Raw genomic sequence first — 19,997 nt, 5'->3', positions numbered from 1 at the left:
TACCATTTCAGAATCATAATATGGTGGGCAAAGTCGTGTATAGTCAGTTCAATAACCTAAATCTCCTCTAAAGCCTCACATTTTACAAGTTCTCTCACGAATTTCATTACAAACTCATGTCATTAAGAGTGAAAAAAAAGTCAAACGCCCTATATCAAGTGGACATCGTTCACAGTATTCCAAGATAGGCAAGGCTAGAAGGAGACAACTCCATGGGCGGCCAAATATGGGTATAGCCCAAAGCCCCATGAATAGAAATAGAATACTGTACACTGCCCGTGCTTCGCATGGTGGCTGTTTCTGGGCCATCAGCACTGTGAACAGCGGATCCGACCACCCGAACAACTGCCGCAGGCAACACGCCGTTTTGTATGCCCGGTTCCATTACAATTATAGCAACTCTCACGCAGTCTATTAAGCCCAGAACCCAGACATGCTCCGCAAACTCTATATAATCTCCCAGAACCTGCACAGACTGAGCATTGTAGGGTTCCCCAGCCGTGACAGTTGCGGCATAAACCCGACATTGTCAAATATTATTGGACTCTATTCACTGTTAGAGGGATACTACCAAAAGAAAAAGGGATTGAAGGAGTGATACAGTTGCCTGTCCTTCGGGTTAACTGGTGAAGCCCACGGGGCAAGTATGTGGAATAAAAGACTTAAGGGGGTTAGGTAGAAAGATAAAACGCCTTGTATTCCGCAAGACAGAGAGGAATAGAACAGTGTATATATAGATTTATATCAGCAAGTACTATACCATAATAAGCCATGTTGATACACGAGGCTATGCCAATGAGACACTCTAGTTGAATCCCATTAATCGCGGATGCCTACTCCGTAGGCTTTTCTGAATGGGGGACACACTGCGCCATCCATGCTCATTTAGCCTTGTATAGACCAACTGCGGCATAGTGCAACCTGATCCAATTATATTTCCGCATGACCCAATATAACCCGGGCTGGGTCGGGTTTTTGGGTCAAAGACTCCAACCCAACGTTAGGTTCGGTTTACGATTGGGTAACCCAGCCTCGGTCCGGGGCCCCAACTGGAGATGGCAATCACTAAGCCACAGCACCTCCTTGATTATGTAATGTTCCGTTCAAGCCCTGGAGGCCTGGAGTTTTTAGGGACGTGCTCGATTTTACTCTGAGATCAAAAAGTGGCAAGAGTTGAACACTAAAATGTAAAGGGAAGGGTCTCGAGTGCCAGGCATTATCCGGTATATATGTACCATATGGGGCTATTTACAGCGTTCCAATAACAATAAGGGTATCTCAGTCAAAAAAACGACAGGAGCAATGCAACGAATGCAAAAGGGACTGGAGATAAGAATAGGCCAGAGAGTGAGCTTCCCGCGGACAAGAGACATGTTGGACGGCGGGATAGGAACCACTGGATGCAAATGCAGATCATCACTTGGGGATCATGGTATCATAGGAAAAGTAGTTGAGGCAATGTAGTTTTGAGAGCAGCACCTGTGCTATGCTCTGTGTGAAAAGGTGATAGTGATAAATATCGGGAAATCCAAAATCGGGATCAAGAGTTTAGGTATTAGGAAAGAGGAGAAGACTTCGAACGGAGACACGTCCAACGTTTTCGAGCACCATCAGGGGAATCTTTATTTGAATTCGAGTTTGAGGTCGGTGTCTTGCCCAGGAAATCCAAGAGCTGGGCCTGCGACTTTCCTTGATGGGAATCCGATTCTGGCTCCTCATCTTCGGGGATATCCATGCGGAACCGACGCACGCTGCCTTCGCGCTCAGTCTTACCCTCCTCAAAGAACGGGGTGCGAGTTTGGCGGGACTGGAAGCAGCGAGGCGCGACGCGACGCCAGAGACCCCGAACACCACTGCTTGCACGGTCGATTTTCTCATACTCACGCCGCCGGGTATCGGGCGAGGTCCACTCCATTACTGTCGCCGGGACATGGATGGATGAGGACGAGGGGCTGTGGTGGTGGTAGTTGGTGGGCAAGGTGTTTGATCGATCTCTTGATGTAACGAAGTGTGGTGCGCTGGGCGAGGTCGGTGAAGTAGACTCTGGCTCGAAGCGGAAGCTGGAATATGAAGGTGCGATTGGTGACGAGGGTGCCGAGCTGCCTTTCTCTGTTGATATGCGGCTATCTTGGCGAGATCTATAGGTAGCTGATGCTGTCCGGTGTAGAGAAGGTCTTGTCTCGGTTGAGGACCTGTTTGATCCATCGCCTTGGAATAGACGGACTGATTCCCGATGTAGAGCTAGTAGTGACTCGCGCTTGTCCTGCATGGAACTGCGAGGTGATGTGACAGGCACGATAGCAGCGTTGGACACAACCCGGCGTGGTGAGTGAACGGAACTGCGACGACTGTTTGGTCGTGACCGCACGGTGCTTCGGGATGCTGAGCGAGAGTGACTGATCGAAGTAGATGTCGATGTTTGTGATTCTCGACGGCCAGGCTCATTTCCCGGTGGGTTGATCCTTTTCACCTTAGGTGCCATCTCAGATGGGGATATAGGGGATATAGGTGATTCGCATCCCTGGAGCTCTGTGATAGTGGGCTCACACTTGGAAATAGCCAAAGATGGCTTGAGGGCCAGACATGTGACCGTGGCCATTTTCCCGTCAGCGGGAAACTTTGATCATAGGCAAATACCCGTGAACAGGCAGGTGCCCTGATCAGATGTATATATCAAGGGGGCAGTTGACAGTAGTCCATGTAAAGATAAGATTAGGGCTAAAATGTATTAAAACGAGAGGTCGACTTCATCTTGAAGATAGGCAGTATGAAACCAAAAAATGAAAAGAAAATGGTAGAATAAAAGTCTAGCAAATGTCTTTCCTTTTATTATTTTGAATCTGAGCACACCGCTCCTCATTTATTTTAGCGGAGTGGGGGGGCGTCTAGAGTGTCGAGCCATGATCGTCCTATGAAGGCGCGTACCCTGCAGTTACTTGCAGTTACAAATGCAGGGGCTTTATTGTAACAGAGTATGGGGTAAATCTGCTATGGTAATTTAATGCTAATAATAAAGATAAAGATAAAGATAATAAGAGACAAGGGTCCAACTATTCACCACATGGTCACATTGTCAATGTAGAAACTCTGTTTGGACGATCAAAGAATTCGGATTAAATCGAGGTTCGACTAACTTTGTTAACTAACTTTTACTAACTAAAGTAACTAATCAAACTAAAGCAGAACTAAACTAAACTAAATTAAGTACATATGTACCCTAAACTAAGGCAATACGCTAACCTATGATAGACATTGCATCCTGCATGTGTGTGTTGGGGTGCCAAGCCCTAGTCTCAACGATCTACGGAGTACAAAATACAAAATACACACAAAAATACCTTCATCTCAGAAATACGGAGTACGGAGTACGGAGTACCTGGAATGCATTTGTCCATAATAATACTCTTCAATTTGGTTTAAAGAGAATAAAGGAACTCGGGATTCTCCCGATCAGTCAAATCAAGGAACCTACAAAAAATTAGCCCAAGTTAGCAAAATAGCTAAGAAATGTCGACATCATAAATGACTCACTCTTGATTCTCCAGTCTCACATACTCCGGTCGAGCAGTGAAAAGAATCTTCTTCTCGTTCTCGCGGCGATACCACATCCAGACCCCGACCAGCAGGAACAGACACACCCCCCAGCAAACAATAACTGTCACCTCGGCGGGGACATAGCGGGGGGGCATCCTTCGGACGGAAGGTTTGTGGGCCTAGATGTCGTGTTAGCGTGCTCTCCATATTTTCTTTTACCCCTTATCTCTTTATTTTTTCTGTACGGAGTACGGAGTACTCACCGATAATATTTCCAACACAATATCCAATCAAATACAAAGCTGCTACAGTTGTCTTCTTAGTATATCCCGCAACATTCGAAGAAATAAGCGACAGCAATGCCACAAAAGGTGTCGGACTGGCTTGTGTGAGGTAATAGCCAATCAGACGACCGACATTGTTCGATAAGGGCAAGGCGACAATGAGCAGCATTCCTATGATGGCAGCGACTAGCCCACCCAAACTGGCAAGGATGCGCTGCCCGGTGATATGTCCCACATAGCCGTTGAGCAACAAGGCAACGATTTCCACTGCGCCACCGGGGACACCCAGAATCAGACTCTCTTTCGCGTTGTATCCGAAACTTGTAATCTGTGATAAACTGGTCAGCATACTTGGAACTTTCAAGTATTGATAAGCTATCGTCAACATACCAACTGACTAAAGAAATTGGAAATACCCCCATTCGGAATATCAGCAATCAAAGCATAAAAGAAGAAAGCCCAGGTCATCGGATCCAAAAGCGCCTCCTTGACCTGATATAACTTGAAATGCTTATTTCCAATGCCTTGCTGGTTGACCCGCACACGGGCAACAGCCAAAATGCGATCTTCCTCATTTAACCAGCGTGCATTGAGTTGGTTGTCTGGCACAACCCAGAGGAACACCACTCCCAGACAGATAGTAAGGAGGCCAGTGACGAGGAAGACAATCTTCCATGGCTCGATGGAGGACCCGTGTTTCTCGGCGCCGACGGCGATGCCGTACGCGACTACTCCGCCGAATATCTGGCCCACGCCGTTGAAGCTGAACCAGATGTTGACGCGGCTGCCTTGTTCTTGTTTTGTGTACCACTGTTTCGCAATTAGCTCGATCCATTGTATCTTGTTTATAGTCATGGGTTTTGTACCTGGGAGGTTAATAGCGCAAAGCCTGGTGTCACAGCGGCTTCGAATACACCGAGCATAAAGCGGATCGCGATAGCACCGGAGTAGTTATTGACAGCAGCGAAACAGCTGAGGATCAATCCCCAGATCAAGATGCACGCTGCAGAGTATTTTGCTAGTGGGAGGCGCTGGAGGAGGCGGTTGGTCGGGTATTCCCAAGCCAGATAACCTATGCGGAAGAGTTATTAGGTTTAACGCCCCCGGAGAAGAATTAATTCAAGAGGAGAAAGGTAGAGATGTGACATACCAAAGTAGAACAAACTCCCGAGCCACTGATACTGGTCTCCCTCGAGATCCAGGTCCGTTTTAAGACCCATAACACTGGCATAGGAGAGGGTGGTTTCTATACATCGGATCACGGATTAGTATTTTGGGCTGAATAGATAGCTGATAGAGTATAGCATAAAACCAAGATCCAGGAAAAGTACACATACTATCCAGATAATTCATGCCGTAGATAAAGCACATGATGGGCATCATATGCCAGTCAATAATACTTAACAAGCGGCGATTCGTAGCCTCGTCCAGCTCGATAGTTTCACCCTGGAGACCATCCAGGGCCTTCAGAGCCTCATCGGCATCATGTGCATGCTTCTCAATTGTAGAGTCAACATGTTTTATTTTGCCCACGTCCATACCAATGTCCACGCTAGAGGAAATTCCAATAGTCTTTTCCTCTGAGGCCATAGTGTCGGTTCTATATAGTAGAACGCAAAAGGATGGGACAGTAGAGTAATTAATATCAGACAAGGTCACACAGAACAAAACTAAGCTCTCGCCAAGTTAGCGGTGGTGCAACTATAAGCAATACCAAGGCAATGCATAAAAAAGATCAAAAGAAAAACAACAACCGGGCGGGCACAGCTAAATAACGTAAAAAGAGTAAGGTCGAGGACTCCGCACGTCCGATAGCTGTATAGGACGATCTTACTTAAGACCAAGTAGGTTACTGTATCCGGTACCCTGTACCTCCAAGCGAAGCCGGTTTAGCTGCACACCGTTATCTCGTGAGAATCTCCTCAACACTTCCTCCTATCAAGCAACGCAATACATGCAGCTCGGTAAGTAAATTGTGGGTCTCTACGCGATAAGAAGCCGTTTTATCTGGAGTTAGTGGGTTCTGATGTGTCTCATTGGATATTTGAGAGAGGGGGATGAGGGGAATGATCGGCACGAAAGCAATTTAGGTATCTTTATAACCAAGAGAAGCGTAAGTCATCCTCTTCTAGTAGGTGCTAGCAGCTCAATCGTGGTAGTATGTAACTGTTGCACATATACTGTGCACAGATACAATATTTACTCTCCGTTATTGGATGTGGAGGCTTCACTGGAGACGGCAATGGAATCTTTTCCCCGCTTCTCTTTTCTCTTTCTCTTCTTGACATTTATTCCCCGGAATATCACATATTCTCCAGATAATCTATTAGCACATAGATTCAAGATAGGCCGGGCATAGGCAAGAATGAATTGTTACTAAGCGTGCAGGTTAGCTAAAGCAAAGGTTACTAAAGTACAAGGTACTTTCTACCATCGACAATCACCTATGCTTGGTGTTCTAGTCCCTATCTATATACTGTGTATCTCTGCTGTATCTAGTCCCATTAAAACCAGCTATTTCATTGGTGATATATATTCTTTCAGCAGCCCCGATGGTCTCACACCCTCGTCTCTCTCGTGTCCACCCAGCGTCGGAGCTCACCATAGACCACCATCAACTAACCAAGCCACGCAAACAGACGTGTTTAATATGTTTCAATACCATATCTACCCCTCCCGAATTTGGAGCTAAACAAATAACCCCCATCAAGGCATGTCGTCGACGAAAGAAGCGTTGCGATGTAAGCTACTACATCTTTTAAAATTGGGATCTCTTCGGCTGAAACGAAAAGAAGACAGAACAAAGTTGAGGATTAGGGAGCTAGTCAGAGAAGATACAGAAATAAATAGACTCTTTTCGGTCCGCTTTGACCACCATTATTTATGGCCTTGAACCTATAATGTCTGCCTACTTAGTATAACTATGTAATTACTCCGGCGGCGGGCAGGCCCACAGGCCTCCCTGATATCCTTGTTATATATGTACCAAGTCTCCCATTGGATAGATATAGGTAATGGAACCGCTCATGCTGACAAACATATGTCTGGCGGAGGCTGATCTGTAAGCGTGGTAGATGCCCGCGGGCTGGTATATAATATAGGGCTGTATGTGCGGGGACTTGCGTCACAGGTCGGATATTACAATGCCCGAGTGTACAACATATCAAGATGCTTACACTTCTAATTAGTGGGTTCCGACAAAGTCGAAACAAGAGTACGATGTTGCTCTTGGTACCATGACCTCAGTCCACGGGTTGTTTGAAGAAGGCCTCCTTATCAAAGCTACCCAAAATATTCAGATATTCAGAGATCCGCTCTTGATCTCATGATTCACCGAAGACGAGGTGAAACATGCCGTTAAGCACGTGAATGTTGGACTTAACCTTGCCCTTGCATTGTCTGTACATGCAAGAAAGCCCTTACATGAGACTGGAAAGACCCATGAACAACGCTGATGTAAGGGACCACCATGAAAAACGTTATACACCACGCCATCAAATATATATATTTTTTTCATTATGCATCACCAGTCATGTAACTACAGTGGAACGTGGACTGCACGCTCTATTGCGCGCCCACGCGGGCCAGATACGCCTCCCATCCCTGTTGCTGGTACTGCTTAGCAGCCTCAACAGGGTCCGCAGCGGCATAGATACCACGACCAGAGATAATGAAGTCGGCACCGCGGCCAATAGCCGACTGCGGTGTCTGGTACTGCTGACCGAGCTTATCGCCCTTAGACGAGAGGTTGACACCAGTGGTGAAGACGACGAAGTCCTCGCCCTGGGCGGGCGCCTCAGTAGACTCGACCTCACCCAACGAGCGGGTGGAGACAAAGCCCAGAACAAAGCTGGGGTACTTGCGCGCGATGTCAACGGAGGCGGAGGTGTAGGAGCCTGTTGCGAGGGATCCCTTGGAGGTCATCTCGGCGAGGATGAGGAGGCCGCGCTCGGAGCCGTAGGGGAAGTCAGTGGCCTGGGCGGTTTGTGCGAGGGCCTGGACGATGCCCTCGCCAGGAAGGACGGAGCAGTTGATTATGTGGGCCCATTCCGAGATGCGGAGGGTGCCGTTGTGGTACTGTTTCTGGACTGTGTTGCCGATGTCGATGAATTTGCGGTCTTCGAAGATGAGGAAGTTGTGCTTTTGGGCTAGGGCGTTCAGGCCGTCGATTGTTTCTTGGCTGAAGTCGGAGAGGATGTCGATGTGGGTTTTGATCACGGCGATGTAGGGGCCAAGGCCTGGGGATGGGTTAGTGGGCTGTTTCGTTGGAGGGGTGGGGTGGGCTGGGTTCACTTACGGTCGGCGAGGTCCAGGAGCTCCTTTGTCGTGGTCACGTCAGCGGAGACGGTCACATTGCTCTTCTTTTCTTCAGCGACTTGGAAAAGCTTGCGCGCAAGAGGATTGGGGTGCGATTGAGCGCGGGCGCTGTAAGTCAATTGCGACTTGGACGACATGGTGGGGTTGGCGGGGTGAAGAAGTGGTTGTTATGTATTTGGTATGTGACTTTTGAGTTTTTAGGAGGAAGATGGAGCAAACGACAAATGCTTCTAGAATACAATTGTCTTTTCAGGTCCAAAAGTAGAAGAATAGAAGCAAGTTTGAGGCGAAGACTATCGGGGAACTTTTTCTGCCACAGCGGACCCCCACTGGCTACATATCTTCTGAGGCTGGAACTGTGGCGCATAATACGTTGTATTGCATTCGACATAAAAATACATAGCATATCTTCAATTCCAAGTCATTTTAGAAGATTTCAAGCTTCAAGCGCTTAGAAAGAAAGGAGTGGCCGTCCAACGCCATAGATACTCAATCCCCAAAGAGCACCCTGCACCAACCAGAAGGACGCGCCTATCATGCGGCCCTTACCCTGGGGCTTGTTCGAGTATACATAGCCGTAGAGGAACAGGACGCGGAAGAAAACCCACAGAGCGCCCAAACCAGCAGCCAATTCCGGGTACTTCAAACCGGCGACTAGGGTGAAGAGCATTGTCTGCGAGGAATTCTCGAGGAAGTTGGTGTGGGCGCGCTGGGCGCAGTTGAACTTCTCAGCCTTGGCCTATAATCAGTTTAGTATGTGTGATTTGATACTCAATAGGAATTTCATGTATATATATCCATTGAAAACAGGGGCTTGCGAAAGCCGGGTGGTAGACGGGGAATGAAACGCACATTTTCCTTGCATAGCTCCATAGAGGCATAACTGTGAGGGTAAGGCACCTTGGCCTCCTTGCGCAGGCTACCAGTGATACAGCCGTGAACGAAGCCCAAGACGGGGATGGCACCGAGTGCAACGGCAATGACGGCACTGGGGGGACAGTGTTAGTCTCGAATCTCACGGGAAGCTTGAAGGTTGAGCTAGGAGTGGCATAACTTACCCGTAGTTGCCAGGAACAATGAATGCGACCATGATGAGAAGAGAATCCGGGGAAATGATGTGAGTTAGTAGCTTTATGTTGTGATTTCACCTGATTCTGGGCGTCCTTTATACGTCAATTGGGGGCGCTCGGGAGTCATAGGCCCCGAGCCCCCGTCGGTGCAATCGATTCACCCGATCCGGGTACTCTCAAGGTGTCTCGTCTACAAAGTACGTTGTGATATAGTTGGCCTTTGAGGACCTTAGGTCGAAGACTTTTCTAGAACCTTCGTTTAAGCTAATTGCTCATGGAATTGACAGGCCTATAGTACTAATGAGAAGGCAACAATATTATGACGTCATCCAAGGGATGTTTTCTAGCATTTCACAAATAGATGTTCAATGAGAGCTGGAAGTTCCAGGACATGTCAAGAGAAATGTGATACACAAAATGGCTAAATGTTCCTTGAAAAGTTCATGCTCACACGTTCGGCACCATCCTACTTACACTCCCGTACTTGGCCTGCCAAGCGAAGAAGTACAGGAGCGCTCCAAGCGGTTGTCCGACAAGACAAAAGCTGACCCAGAAGATGCAGTTTCCAATGACCCGACCTTCAGGCCCGCGCATATTATCCAATGGTGCGGTCAGGGAAATCAACGGCAGCTGGAACATCATCCCAAAGAACGCGACACCTGGACTTGATTAGTCTTTGAGCTGTTACCAGGGGTGCAAGACATACCAATGAAATTATGTGTGGGAATTCCCACAAGCATTTCGTGAAGAATCGCAGAGAGCGTGAAAACCATTCCACTCGCAGCTAGAGGACTCCATCCACGACCCACCAGCGGCGAGTAGACATGCCTCTTCATGAAGAGGTAGACAGGCCGGTTCCAAGATCGCCAATACATACCCAGACTCGAGCTGTTCCACCAGTCGGTATAGAACTCGCGGTCTCCAAACCGCATGACCTCGGCCAAAGCATTCAGAAGCGCCTGGAACAACGCAAAGAAGCCAGCAAGCCAAATGATCAACGAGATAGTGGACAGCTTCATAACCCGTTCCAAAATGGAGGCAATGTCCATTACTGCGATCTTATCAATCGAGTTGCGCAATACCGGCGCGGCATATTGCGCAGACAGAAGCCAAATGAACACTGCCAGGCCAACGAACTCTGCGAGGCGCTTTGCAACAAATGACCACCGGATGGATGCTGTGCGCGGATAAACAGGCTGATACACTAGCGTCGGCGCCAACCAAAAGTACGCTAGGTTATTGATGGTAATATTCCTCGGGTAGGGGCATGAGGAGTAGATTTCGGGCAAGCCCGGGTCTGCGGAGGGATTGAGGAGCGCGAGACGAAGGTCTCGATTTGTGAAGGCATAAGAGCAGTTCTTCAACCACACGATAATCGCGTGTAGCTGGCATATTGTCCCAATGCCAGGGTGGTGAATGTAGAAATATACCACGAAGCTGGTTACTGTGAGGCATAGGGTAGCATTGAGTGTGTGTAGGAAAGCAGTGTACGGCCATGTGGACTGGAAGACCTTCTGGTCGTGTTCTTTCTCTTTCTCTGTCTTTTTCTGACGACCCACTGTCTGCTTGGCTGCAGTAGCGGCTGAAAGCTCAATGATGTATGCCACAAGCAAATGACACGGAACCGAGGCAAACAATATGGACCCCAAAATAACGTCTTGCCTGCGGTAGTCATGGCATTTAATACAAATTAGCACACCATACTATATAGTTATGCTTGTTAGTTGGCAACATCGAAACAGTAATTGAACATTTGGATTGCCCACCTTCATGAAGTTTTCAATAATCAATCGCAGGTTCATCGCCACTGTCGGAACATTAGCCGTTTGTGTATACAACGCTCTAGTGATCCTTACCAAGTACCAACACCATAAGATTTCGAAACCCCAAGAAATTGGGAAGCACGTCGGCCTCTCGACTGAGGCTGGAATGACGAGCTTCCGAGTGGTATGCAGCTACATGGCGATATTTACTTCGTTTCTTAGATGTTGAAGTTGATGGCGGAGAGACCTCGGTTACAGTCGGGGTGGCCCCATTAGTTGGATTGACCTGCGATTCCTCGCGAGCCCTCGTAATTGCGCCAGTGCGAGTAGTCATCTTAACAGCTCGGCAACCTTGGGAGTGTGAGAAATCAAAGGGTCCTTAGGTCGAGCTCCGATTAAACCGGAGCACCGACGGAGAGCAATGCGAAGAGTAGAGCAACAACCAGGCCGCACAATTACGGCAGATGAGAAGAGAAGAAGAGGAGAAGAAGACAAAAGACAAAAGCACGCGAAACAAGATGGTTTAATACTTGGACATGGCGGGGGGGAGAGAGACATCATAGCGCAAGCTTGCAGATAAATCCCGCAGGGGCCAATCAGCGTCACAAGCGTTCAAGGGACGGATCCTGCGCTCCGAAGAGCTTCGACTCTCTCCGCATATTTTGCGCTTTTGTTGGATCGGTCCGATTCAGTATTCGATCAGTGTTTGAAACTTCAATTTCCTTTCAATCCTCATGTTCGCAAACCGACAGCCTTGATCCTGTATATCTTTTCAACCGGTCGCCATGGCCTACTACGACGACAATGCAGGTGACGGTCCAGGGCGATTTGGGAAGAATTTCGACGGTCCAGTCGGACCTCGCAGACCACGTATGTTTGCCCGCTTTAAAGTTAATTTGACTGAGCTTCTGCTTGTTCATAGCCTGAATCCTGACTGACTGACAACTCTTACTCTCAGGTCTCGTCACGGATTATGGCTCTTCAATGGTACAATGGATGCGAACACGGCAACCGAGATACAAAGGAGGACATCGATTGGAGACGGAACGGCCAAGTCCCAGCTTCGCGGTCGATGTATGTGTCGTTTGAACTGCTCTGGGCTGGCGGACAAGATAGATTGACTTGCGACAGGTTCTTCCCCCGATGGCGCGGCCCTATTCTGCTGTCGATACAATCCCCGTCCGACACCTTCACCAGTCAATCGGAAAATCAAAGAAACCCATCGTCGTCGTGCGATGGACTCCCGAGGGAAGGCGGCTATTGACCGGCGGTCATACGGGAGAGTTTATGCTTTGGAATGGAACGGCGTTTAATTTCGAGACAGTCATGGATGTGCGTATTTACAAGTTCTACATGTTTTGCTTTTGCTAATCTGAGACGTCCTCTCAACACAGGCACACTACGATCAAATACAAGCTGGTGTCACGTCCTTAGCATGGGCCCATAGCCAGGACTGGCTAGTCTCTGGTGGACAAAGAGGTGATATCAAATACTGGCGGCCCAACTTCAACAACGTCGAGACGATCGATGATGCGCACCACGACGCAGTCCGCGATCTAGCTTGGGCACCCAGTGATACCAAATTCCTTTCAGCGTCCGATGACACGACTCTCAAAATTTTCGACTTTGCAACCCGAACGGCCGACGCAACACTCACCGGACACAACTGGGATGTCAAGTCTTGCGACTGGCACCCGACTAAGGGTCTGATTGTTTCTGGATCGAAGGACCACCAGGTCAAGTTTTGGGATCCGCGCACTGGTCGCTGTTTGACAACCCTCCACAGCCACAAAAACACCGTCACATCGACGCGATTCTCGCGAGTAAACAACAACCTCCTTGCTACTTCGTCGCGAGATCAGACTGCGAGGGTATTTGATTTGCGGATGATGCGCGATATTTGCATTCTGCGAGGCCATGACAAGCCGGTTTCTTCTTTGACATGGCACCCGATTCACAGTAACCTTATCTCGACCGGTGCCGAGGATGGTTCTCTCTATCATTATCTACTTGATGAGCCACACCTGCCGGCCGGCCAGATTCCCACCGTGGCGCCGTACGACAGCCCAGACCCGGCCAATACTCCACCACAGGTGATCTACCCGGCACATCGGATACAGTACGCGCACGGTGCTACAATTTGGTCACTAGACTGGCACCCATTGGGTCATATCTTGGCTTCTGGATCTAAGGATAACTTTACTCGATTCTGGTCGCGGACTCGGCCTGGCGAGACTAGCTATTTGAAGGACCGATTCCACATCGGCGAGGAGGCCGCAGAAGCGCAAGGAACATGGAACCGCGGGTTTGGCCGGAAACAAATGCGCGAGGATGAGGAGCAAGAAATGCAGGACGAAGCCGACAGCCTGGTTGATCAACGGCGACCAGGCGGCCCTGCTCTGCCGGGTATTCAAAGTGCGCCGCCGGCCGGCCCTCAGCCCGACGTTCCAGGATTGCTACCTGGTATTGGCAGTGCTCAGCCTCGGCAGTCAGGAGTGGATGGTGCCGCTATGGGTGGGATGAATCCAGAGCGTTTGGCTGCACTCATGTCTACGCGCCCTCCATCGCAGTCAAGCACCCCCACACCTGGAATGCATGGGTTCCCCATGCCGCAGGGTATGACCGGAACACCGCCCATGAATATGGATCTCGCACAATTACAGAAGCAACTCCAGGGTTTCCCCATGCCACAAAATCTCAACCTCCAAGCTTTGGCGAACAACCCTGGCTTCCCTGGTGGATTCGGTGGACTGCCTGGTTTGCAAGGCAGTGGTACGCCTGACGGAAATCGGAGACAGTGATGAAAAATGGACACCTGGTTTGAAATGCACGTTGAATCGGCTTGGCATTGGCGCAAAGGACATAGCATAGCTACTTTGATGCGTGGCGACGGCGTTATTTGAAATATCAAATCCCATTTGTATCATAGGAAATTTTCGGGCATTTCGAAGTCTCCTGGATATTGTCGATGAGACTCTGCGTAGGTTGGTTGGACATGATTGGACATATTCCGAATCCGTAGTTGCCGTACATGTCGTAGTATGATCGAAGGTAGTAGCAGCTGGAATACCATTCAAAGGCCACCTTGCATGGGGAAGCTGGTGACAATAAGAACCATAACATTGACACCACCCCAAATCATCGGTAGCCAAGTGGACATCCTGAAATTGCCTGCTTCATACACCGCGCCGAGGCTATCCATCGTAGAAGTGTCAGCTACCTAATCATTCTGGGCGAGTCAAGTGTCGAGCAATCAACTTACACAACTCCAATTATACTTCCCGCTAAAAGCGACTCCAGCGCTGCAATAAAAATGTACACCAACGGCACAATCCATATCACATTCCAGTTACGGAAATGAGTTAGTACTGCGCACCCAGCAACAGTGAGATGTGTCGCGCCGTAGAATATCAGCGTCCAGAAAAGTGTGAAGCGCCAGATGTCTTTCGTGTAGTATAGGTAGTATGCCTGTTGGTGATTCGCCGGTAGGGGATCGTACAACGACGGAAACGAAGGCACTTCGTAGTTAATCGGGACGCGATTGTTGGCCATGGAGAGGTAGCTGCGCTGGTTCAGCTGCAGCGAAGATCAATCATCGAAGCATGACACGTGAACGGAGGACAGTCACTAGAGACGTATTGCACGCGTATCAACAAAAAAGGGTAAGTCTGGAGGGAGACCCTCGGAGATGACGATGCTTGTTTGCACTGTTTGGCTATGCGTCATTGGTCAACACTATGGACGCCCCGTATTTGGCTCTGGAGCCGGACCTCGGCTTCTCCGCGGTTGATCATCTCAACTCCTGGGCGATGTAGAGCCGCTTGTCTGGGAGCATCCCTATCACCTTCAGTCTCGAAATGGCCACGGAACGTTCTCTGGCTACACTGCTGCGGTCGCTGCAAGCGACTTCCAGCTTCCAAGATGCCGCTTCGTAAGTGCCAAATACTCTAATGGGATCGGGGAGGTCAATGGCAGGCTAACGACAGGCCGATTCAGTCTTCTTCCCACGGCTACCAGTTTCCTGTCAATGTTGGGAAATCCTCTGAATCTGACAATTCTTTCATCACAACTCCTCACCGCACCTTCGCTCTGGAGCCACCCCGTTGACCTCCAATCATGTCGCAAGATCCTCAGCGTCTTCAACACCGCCGCCATCGCAGTCTTGCAGAATGATACTACCGACGAACCCCGGATACCGTACGGGCGGAATAGGAAGATTGAATATGAGGCGTGGGTTAGAGCGGTCGCTGAGGGCGCCGATGATAAGTCCCCGCGGTGGAGGCATACGCTTCTGCTGGGCGGAATCTTGATGGGATTCGAGGGACAAAACCGACGGGGCTTACCACGGCACATTCGAGTGAAACTCGAGTCGGCGCTTGCGAGAGCGGCGCAATTAGCGCTGGAGGAGGTTGGCCCCGAGACTGGCATTGATGGACAGTGCATCACCATGGTCTTGAACTATACCTTTGAGCTTCTGTCTGATCTCGAGAGAAGCAAGCTGGATTACGATCGCTTACTCCCGACACTGATTCAGTCGGCATACTTATCTTCGGAAGGCCTTGAGGGTGGCTATTTCTTGGGTTCTATTGATCAAGATGTTGTTGAGGCTCCCGGGAAGCAGTTCCGCTGGTCATCCAACTCCCCCACGTTTGGTACCGTCTCAGCAATAGCTGCTCGCCCGCTTGTGTCCACTCTGGGGCCCTTGTCTCGTCTCATCGCGCATTCCGTTGATAATGTTCGGGATCCGAGGATTGTTGCGCAGACTGTTGATTACCTGGCGGACTTCGTTCGGACGCTCATGGTTCAATGGCGGCAGAATAAATTGTCTGAGATTGATGTTGCGGAAGAAGCAGAGTTTCTGGATGCTGAATCCCGGGAAATCACACTTCCTGCCCTCTGGAAGATGTTGCGAAATTGCTTATATTCAGTAATTATTGCCCTTCGGGCTGTGCTGGGAAGAACTATCAACGACCCAGCTCTTGCTGCCAACAGTAGTAAGTTACGAACGAGCCATGATGTTTGCTCTGTACTAACTATGTTTCTTCCAGGCGCCCCATATTTATCGATGCAATGCCTCCACATACTTCGCAACATGTATTTCATCTCTTCTCGGCTTGGCCAGAATGCCTCGTCTCAACAGACGTTCGTGCTGTTGGCAGCCATAGACATCCTTTCACAATACCCCGTCCTCGCTGAGAACTTCCTGCGAAGCATTAAGCCAAGCGATATTGGACAAATTCCTGCTCACCCAGTTGAACGATGCCTGGATCTATTCTTCTTGAATGTCGCAGAGCATTTCCCTCTTGTCATATCCTCAGCGACAAATGAGGAACTATTATTGTCCGCTGCTTTCCCATATCTCGCAGCTGGTGCCAACAGTCTTCTGTTGGAAATTTTCGAGGCGGCTCATAGCCTGGTGCTTGTTGTCTTCGCTATTCCCCATAACTCGGAATTAGCTGCCAAACACCTACCTTTCTATATCGAAAACCTATTTGCCGTGAGTTCTACCCCCGCTATTATACGAAACTAAGTTCTAATCATCCACAGGTTTTCCCCAAAAACCTTTCCGCGCGCCAATTCCGTCTTGCTTTCAAGACTGTCATCCAAATTACAGCACCTCCTTCTCCGCTAGCAAATACTCAGCCCCTTCTCCCCTCCATCTTGCTGGAAGTTGTTCATGACCGTGCTTTGAATGCTTCCTCTACACCGCTCCCTCCCCAGGGTCCAAATCCAGACATGAGCCAGAGTCCACCTGTCTCCGAACAGGCTGTCCTGACCCTTGCTCTTCTCGATTCCCTTTCATTCCTCCGAGTCGAAGATCTGAAGGAATGGCTCCCCTTAGCAGCACAGTTGATCAACACAATTTCCGACCGGAATATGCGACATGCTTGTATCGATCGTTTCTGGGAAGCCCTAGCTGGCGGTGAGATGGATGTTGATCGATCGCACTGCTGTGTTACATGGTGGAGCACTGAAGGTGGACGTGAGCTTGTCCTTTTCGGCGCCGAGACTGCCGAGAACGAGTCGGATGAGAGTGGACCTTACATGAGTGGCGCGGTGGGAGGAGTCGCGCCCGAAAGTAAGCTATAACGATGCCAATGTAAATAGCTTACAAGATTGAAGCTACTACGCCTACGGGTGTGATCGCACCTTATACCATATACCAGACTTCTAATCGATCAAGTCTATCTCCATACATTTTCACATATACTGAGACTGATGTCAATGGTTTCTTTGTATTTCCTCGATTGAATATCTTCGATATAGTAACGTTTCGCAACTAAATTCCCGGGATACCAACTGGGGTAGCTTTTCTGTACTGAACATACTCGTCGCCAAAGAAGGAGATCAGGTAAGCTTCTTCGCCTGCAGCCTCATAAAACCAGTTAGCAAGAGATCCAATGTATAAAAACGCACAGAAAACTTACGCTTGATCCGGCTCGAGAAGAACCGCCACAACACTAGGGAATATCCGACAAAGCAAACCATATTCCCCAGCACCATCTGTGTACCCAGGCCCCACCAGAAGAATCCAAAGTAACTCGGATGCCGCAGATACCGATAAAGACCAGTTTTAACCAAAACATGGCCCTCCTGATGCTGACTCTGCACATGGTGATTGAAGTTACTAGCAGCCTGAGCCATAGCAAGGGTGCGAATAACCTGTCCGACCAGCAAGAACACAAAGCCTGCGACCAGCAGCAACGAGACCGAGCATCCGAAAAACGGTTCGGTCACAGTAACCAACCGCCCCGCAGCAGTCTGCCCGGGCCAGAAAATATGCGACACAAGGCACTCCACCATGGCAGACCCATGCGCAATATTATACGCCCATCCGTTTGATGACAACAAGAACGCGGAGACAGTCGCATACCGCGTGTTGTACTGCGCCGTCACGTAGAACTCCAGGAAGTGGAATAGACTTAGCGAGGCGACGAAGAATGGAACGCGCCAGAGTGGAGTTTGGTATACAGTACTTAGGAACAACGACAGGCTTGCTGACAGTCCCAGACTGGTTCCGAGGAGCATTGCACGTAGCGAGATCCCCGCCAGCGACATCTTGCCGTCGGGATAGATTGAGGTATCGACCTCGGGCGCGTCGGTTGAGGCATCGGAGGAAGAGGAGGATGCGTCGCTATTGGTGCGATCGTGAATTGGTCTGGAAATGTGCGTGAAGTTCGAGCCTTTGTTTGGCTCTGCGCCGGAGGTTGTTGCGGATGGGTTGGGGTACATTGTCAAAGAAATAAGGATTGGAGGACAGAGACTTGATTGGGTTTTTATTTTGTTCGAGGATCGGGCATTTCGAGGGAATTGGTGGAATTTAAATAGTGTGTTGTGGTAAGTGGGTGATGGTTTTCATTGTCAGAGAACAATCTGAAGAGAGTTTGTATTGTTTTTAGATCCGCGGACTTTTCCCCCGACATGACGCTGTGAACGGCCCCCGGGCCCACTATGGCCTCGAGTTCAAGGGTCTCAGATATCCACGTGTCTTAAATACTAACTGGTGCCTGATTTTGCTGTTTTTCCTCTTCTCACTTTTTGTATGCAATAGTTATGACCGTCACAGCCATGTCGGAGCCTACTGAGAAAGAGAAGATGCTTCGCGGGGAGCTCTACCACGCCTTTACGCCGGACTTGATCGCTGCACGTTCGCGCTGCAAGTGGGCCTGTAATCGGTTCAATAAGTCGGACGAGGTGCCTCGTCGGCGTTTGGTTGAAATGTGGAGAGAGTGAGTGATGGGGTCAAGCTGAGGCTATATATACTATATATACTATTTAACATCGTACTAAACCATCATATAGTATTATCGATGACAAGACTCCTCTGCCACCAAAGTTAGATGATCCCGCAGCTGATGAAGCTCTCTTTGAGCAGGATCCCTGGGTCGAATCTCCTGTCCATATAGACTATGGGTTTAACGTCAAGCTTGGAGCGGGCGTGTTCGTCAACTTTAACTGTGTCTTCATCGACACATGTCCCATCACAGTCGGGGCTCGCACCCTTTTCGGTCCTAATGTCAGTTTGTTCTCTGGCACTCATCCACTTGATCCTGCTCTACGGAATGGAACTGAAGGCCCTGAGACTGGCAAGCCGATTGTTATTGGGGAGGACTGCTGGCTTGGCGGGAATGTGACCGTACTTCCTGGCGTCACTATTGGCAGAGGTGTGACTATTGGAGCTGGGAGTGTGGTTACCAAGGTATGTTGTATCCGTGGATGCACATTTTCACAGCTTGATTGTTCAATCATATGCTAACTCTAGCTTCAGGATGTGCCCGCCTTTCATGTTGCTGCGGGGAACCCAGCTAGAATCATTCGTCGGATTGAAACGACAATGAAAGAATGATTGTCCCTCTGGGACTCATTAAGTGATAGATATTAGAGAGGTATAGAAGTTCTCGGTGACTTGCGTCTATGAGATATTGAAAGGGTCAATGAAACTGCGTCTAATGTTACATGGACGTCATGCATGCCTGGTCTAAATAACGATATAGATAATGATAAACTAAGGAAAACTGCTTCAAACTGTTTCACACTTCCTAAAACTTCTGATAAATTTAACAATTGGAACAGAATTGGTTAACCAAATACACCATGAATGCCAAGAGTCCAGACTTAATGCATAAGGCCGCATAAGGGGCTGTGCACTTTTTGGCTTATATTCGCTTTTATATGTTAGCTGGGAGTAATAATAGTGTAGGCAGTCACATTTGCTGCCTTCATAGGAATTTGTATGTATGTATTATTTTATTTTCTTTGTAAACTGCAATAGAAAATACACAATACAAAGATATACCTAGGTAGTAAATCCCCGGAAGCTTGATTGTGTTCTTTTGTTTTAGAGATCGTCCTGTTTGCTCTCTCCACCGAACAACGTCACTGATCCTGGCGCGTCCCCAAAAAAAGCTGTCGACCGCTTTATCATTTTCTGAGGACCTTACCTCTACTTCTCTCCCACTCAATCCTTTTCTTAAATTCACAACCTTCCTTTCCTTCAATCCTCCTTCTTGTATTACCATCATTTCACG

General features: G+C 48.9%; 10 protein-coding genes across 10 annotated transcripts; 3 read left to right on the top strand and 7 right to left on the bottom strand.

Moving 5' to 3' along the window:
• Positions 1-1,555: 1,555 nt before the first annotated feature.
• N7487_006216 (uncharacterized protein) lies at positions 1,556-2,599 on the bottom strand (the record flags this gene model as incomplete). Its single annotated transcript, XM_056873963.1, has 1 exon — positions 1,556-2,599. The coding sequence occupies one exon, from the start codon at positions 2,597-2,599 to the stop codon at positions 1,556-1,558; it is 1,044 nt and encodes a 347-aa protein (XP_056731683.1).
• Positions 2,600-3,416: 817 nt separating this feature from the next.
• Positions 3,417-5,408, bottom strand: N7487_006215 (uncharacterized protein; the record flags this gene model as incomplete). Its single annotated transcript, XM_056873962.1, has 7 exons — positions 3,417-3,468; positions 3,532-3,713; positions 3,844-4,146; positions 4,209-4,628; positions 4,685-4,890; positions 4,969-5,064; positions 5,156-5,408. 7 exons carry the CDS (start codon positions 5,406-5,408, stop codon positions 3,417-3,419), a joined length of 1,512 nt encoding a protein of 503 aa, XP_056731682.1.
• A 1,919-nt stretch (positions 5,409-7,327) lies between these two features.
• On the bottom strand, positions 7,328-8,290 carry pyrG (orotidine-5'-phosphate decarboxylase pyrG). The gene is made up of 2 exons (XM_056873961.1): positions 8,116-8,290; positions 7,328-8,056 (listed from the first exon to the last, which is right to left on the bottom strand). Exons 1-2 carry the CDS (start codon positions 8,270-8,272, stop codon positions 7,383-7,385), a joined length of 831 nt encoding a protein of 276 aa, XP_056731681.1. The 5' UTR covers positions 8,273-8,290; the 3' UTR covers positions 7,328-7,382.
• Positions 8,291-8,586: 296 nt separating this feature from the next.
• N7487_006213 (MAPEG family protein) lies at positions 8,587-9,225 on the bottom strand (the record flags this gene model as incomplete). The annotated part of the gene is made up of 3 exons (XM_056873960.1): positions 8,587-8,874; positions 8,988-9,123; positions 9,194-9,225. The coding sequence occupies 3 exons, from the start codon at positions 9,223-9,225 to the stop codon at positions 8,587-8,589; spliced, it is 456 nt and encodes a 151-aa protein (XP_056731680.1).
• Positions 9,226-9,843: 618 nt separating this feature from the next.
• Positions 9,844-11,302, bottom strand: N7487_006212 (putative diacylglycerol O-acyltransferase (DgaT); the record flags this gene model as incomplete). Its single annotated transcript, XM_056873959.1, has 3 exons — positions 9,844-10,908; positions 10,972-11,012; positions 11,062-11,302. The coding sequence occupies 3 exons, from the start codon at positions 11,300-11,302 to the stop codon at positions 9,844-9,846; spliced, it is 1,347 nt and encodes a 448-aa protein (XP_056731679.1).
• Positions 11,303-11,753: 451 nt separating this feature from the next.
• Positions 11,754-13,769, top strand: N7487_006211 (WD40 repeat domain-containing protein; the record flags this gene model as incomplete). Its single annotated transcript, XM_056873958.1, has 4 exons — positions 11,754-11,838; positions 11,927-12,042; positions 12,100-12,300; positions 12,363-13,769. The coding sequence occupies 4 exons, from the start codon at positions 11,754-11,756 to the stop codon at positions 13,767-13,769; spliced, it is 1,809 nt and encodes a 602-aa protein (XP_056731678.1).
• A 272-nt stretch (positions 13,770-14,041) lies between these two features.
• Positions 14,042-14,520, bottom strand: N7487_006210 (uncharacterized protein; the record flags this gene model as incomplete). The annotated part of the gene is made up of 2 exons (XM_056873957.1): positions 14,042-14,162; positions 14,231-14,520. The coding sequence occupies 2 exons, from the start codon at positions 14,518-14,520 to the stop codon at positions 14,042-14,044; spliced, it is 411 nt and encodes a 136-aa protein (XP_056731677.1).
• A 305-nt stretch (positions 14,521-14,825) lies between these two features.
• On the top strand, positions 14,826-17,058 carry pex8 (putative peroxisomal membrane protein Pex17; the record flags this gene model as incomplete). Its single annotated transcript, XM_056873956.1, has 4 exons — positions 14,826-14,899; positions 14,965-15,962; positions 16,017-16,465; positions 16,516-17,058. 4 exons carry the CDS (start codon positions 14,826-14,828, stop codon positions 17,056-17,058), a joined length of 2,064 nt encoding a protein of 687 aa, XP_056731676.1.
• Positions 17,059-17,248: 190 nt separating this feature from the next.
• Positions 17,249-18,201, bottom strand: N7487_006208 (protein-S-isoprenylcysteine carboxyl O-methyltransferase; the record flags this gene model as incomplete). Its single annotated transcript, XM_056873955.1, has 2 exons — positions 17,249-17,334; positions 17,397-18,201. The coding sequence occupies 2 exons, from the start codon at positions 18,199-18,201 to the stop codon at positions 17,249-17,251; spliced, it is 891 nt and encodes a 296-aa protein (XP_056731675.1).
• Positions 18,202-18,522: 321 nt separating this feature from the next.
• Positions 18,523-19,315, top strand: N7487_006207 (sugar O-acetyltransferase; the record flags this gene model as incomplete). The annotated part of the gene is made up of 3 exons (XM_056873954.1): positions 18,523-18,698; positions 18,772-19,168; positions 19,238-19,315. The coding sequence occupies 3 exons, from the start codon at positions 18,523-18,525 to the stop codon at positions 19,313-19,315; spliced, it is 651 nt and encodes a 216-aa protein (XP_056731674.1).
• Positions 19,316-19,997: the final 682 nt, after the last annotated feature.

This window comes from Penicillium crustosum (genome assembly GCF_028827405.1).
Source record: "Penicillium crustosum strain IBT 35664 chromosome Unknown utg000002l_segment0_segment0, whole genome shotgun sequence".
In the NCBI taxonomy this organism is placed as follows: domain Eukaryota; kingdom Fungi; phylum Ascomycota; class Eurotiomycetes; order Eurotiales; family Aspergillaceae; genus Penicillium; species Penicillium crustosum.
The sequence above is the reverse complement of the archived record's forward strand: the minus strand, read 5'-3'. Positions and strand labels throughout refer to the sequence as shown.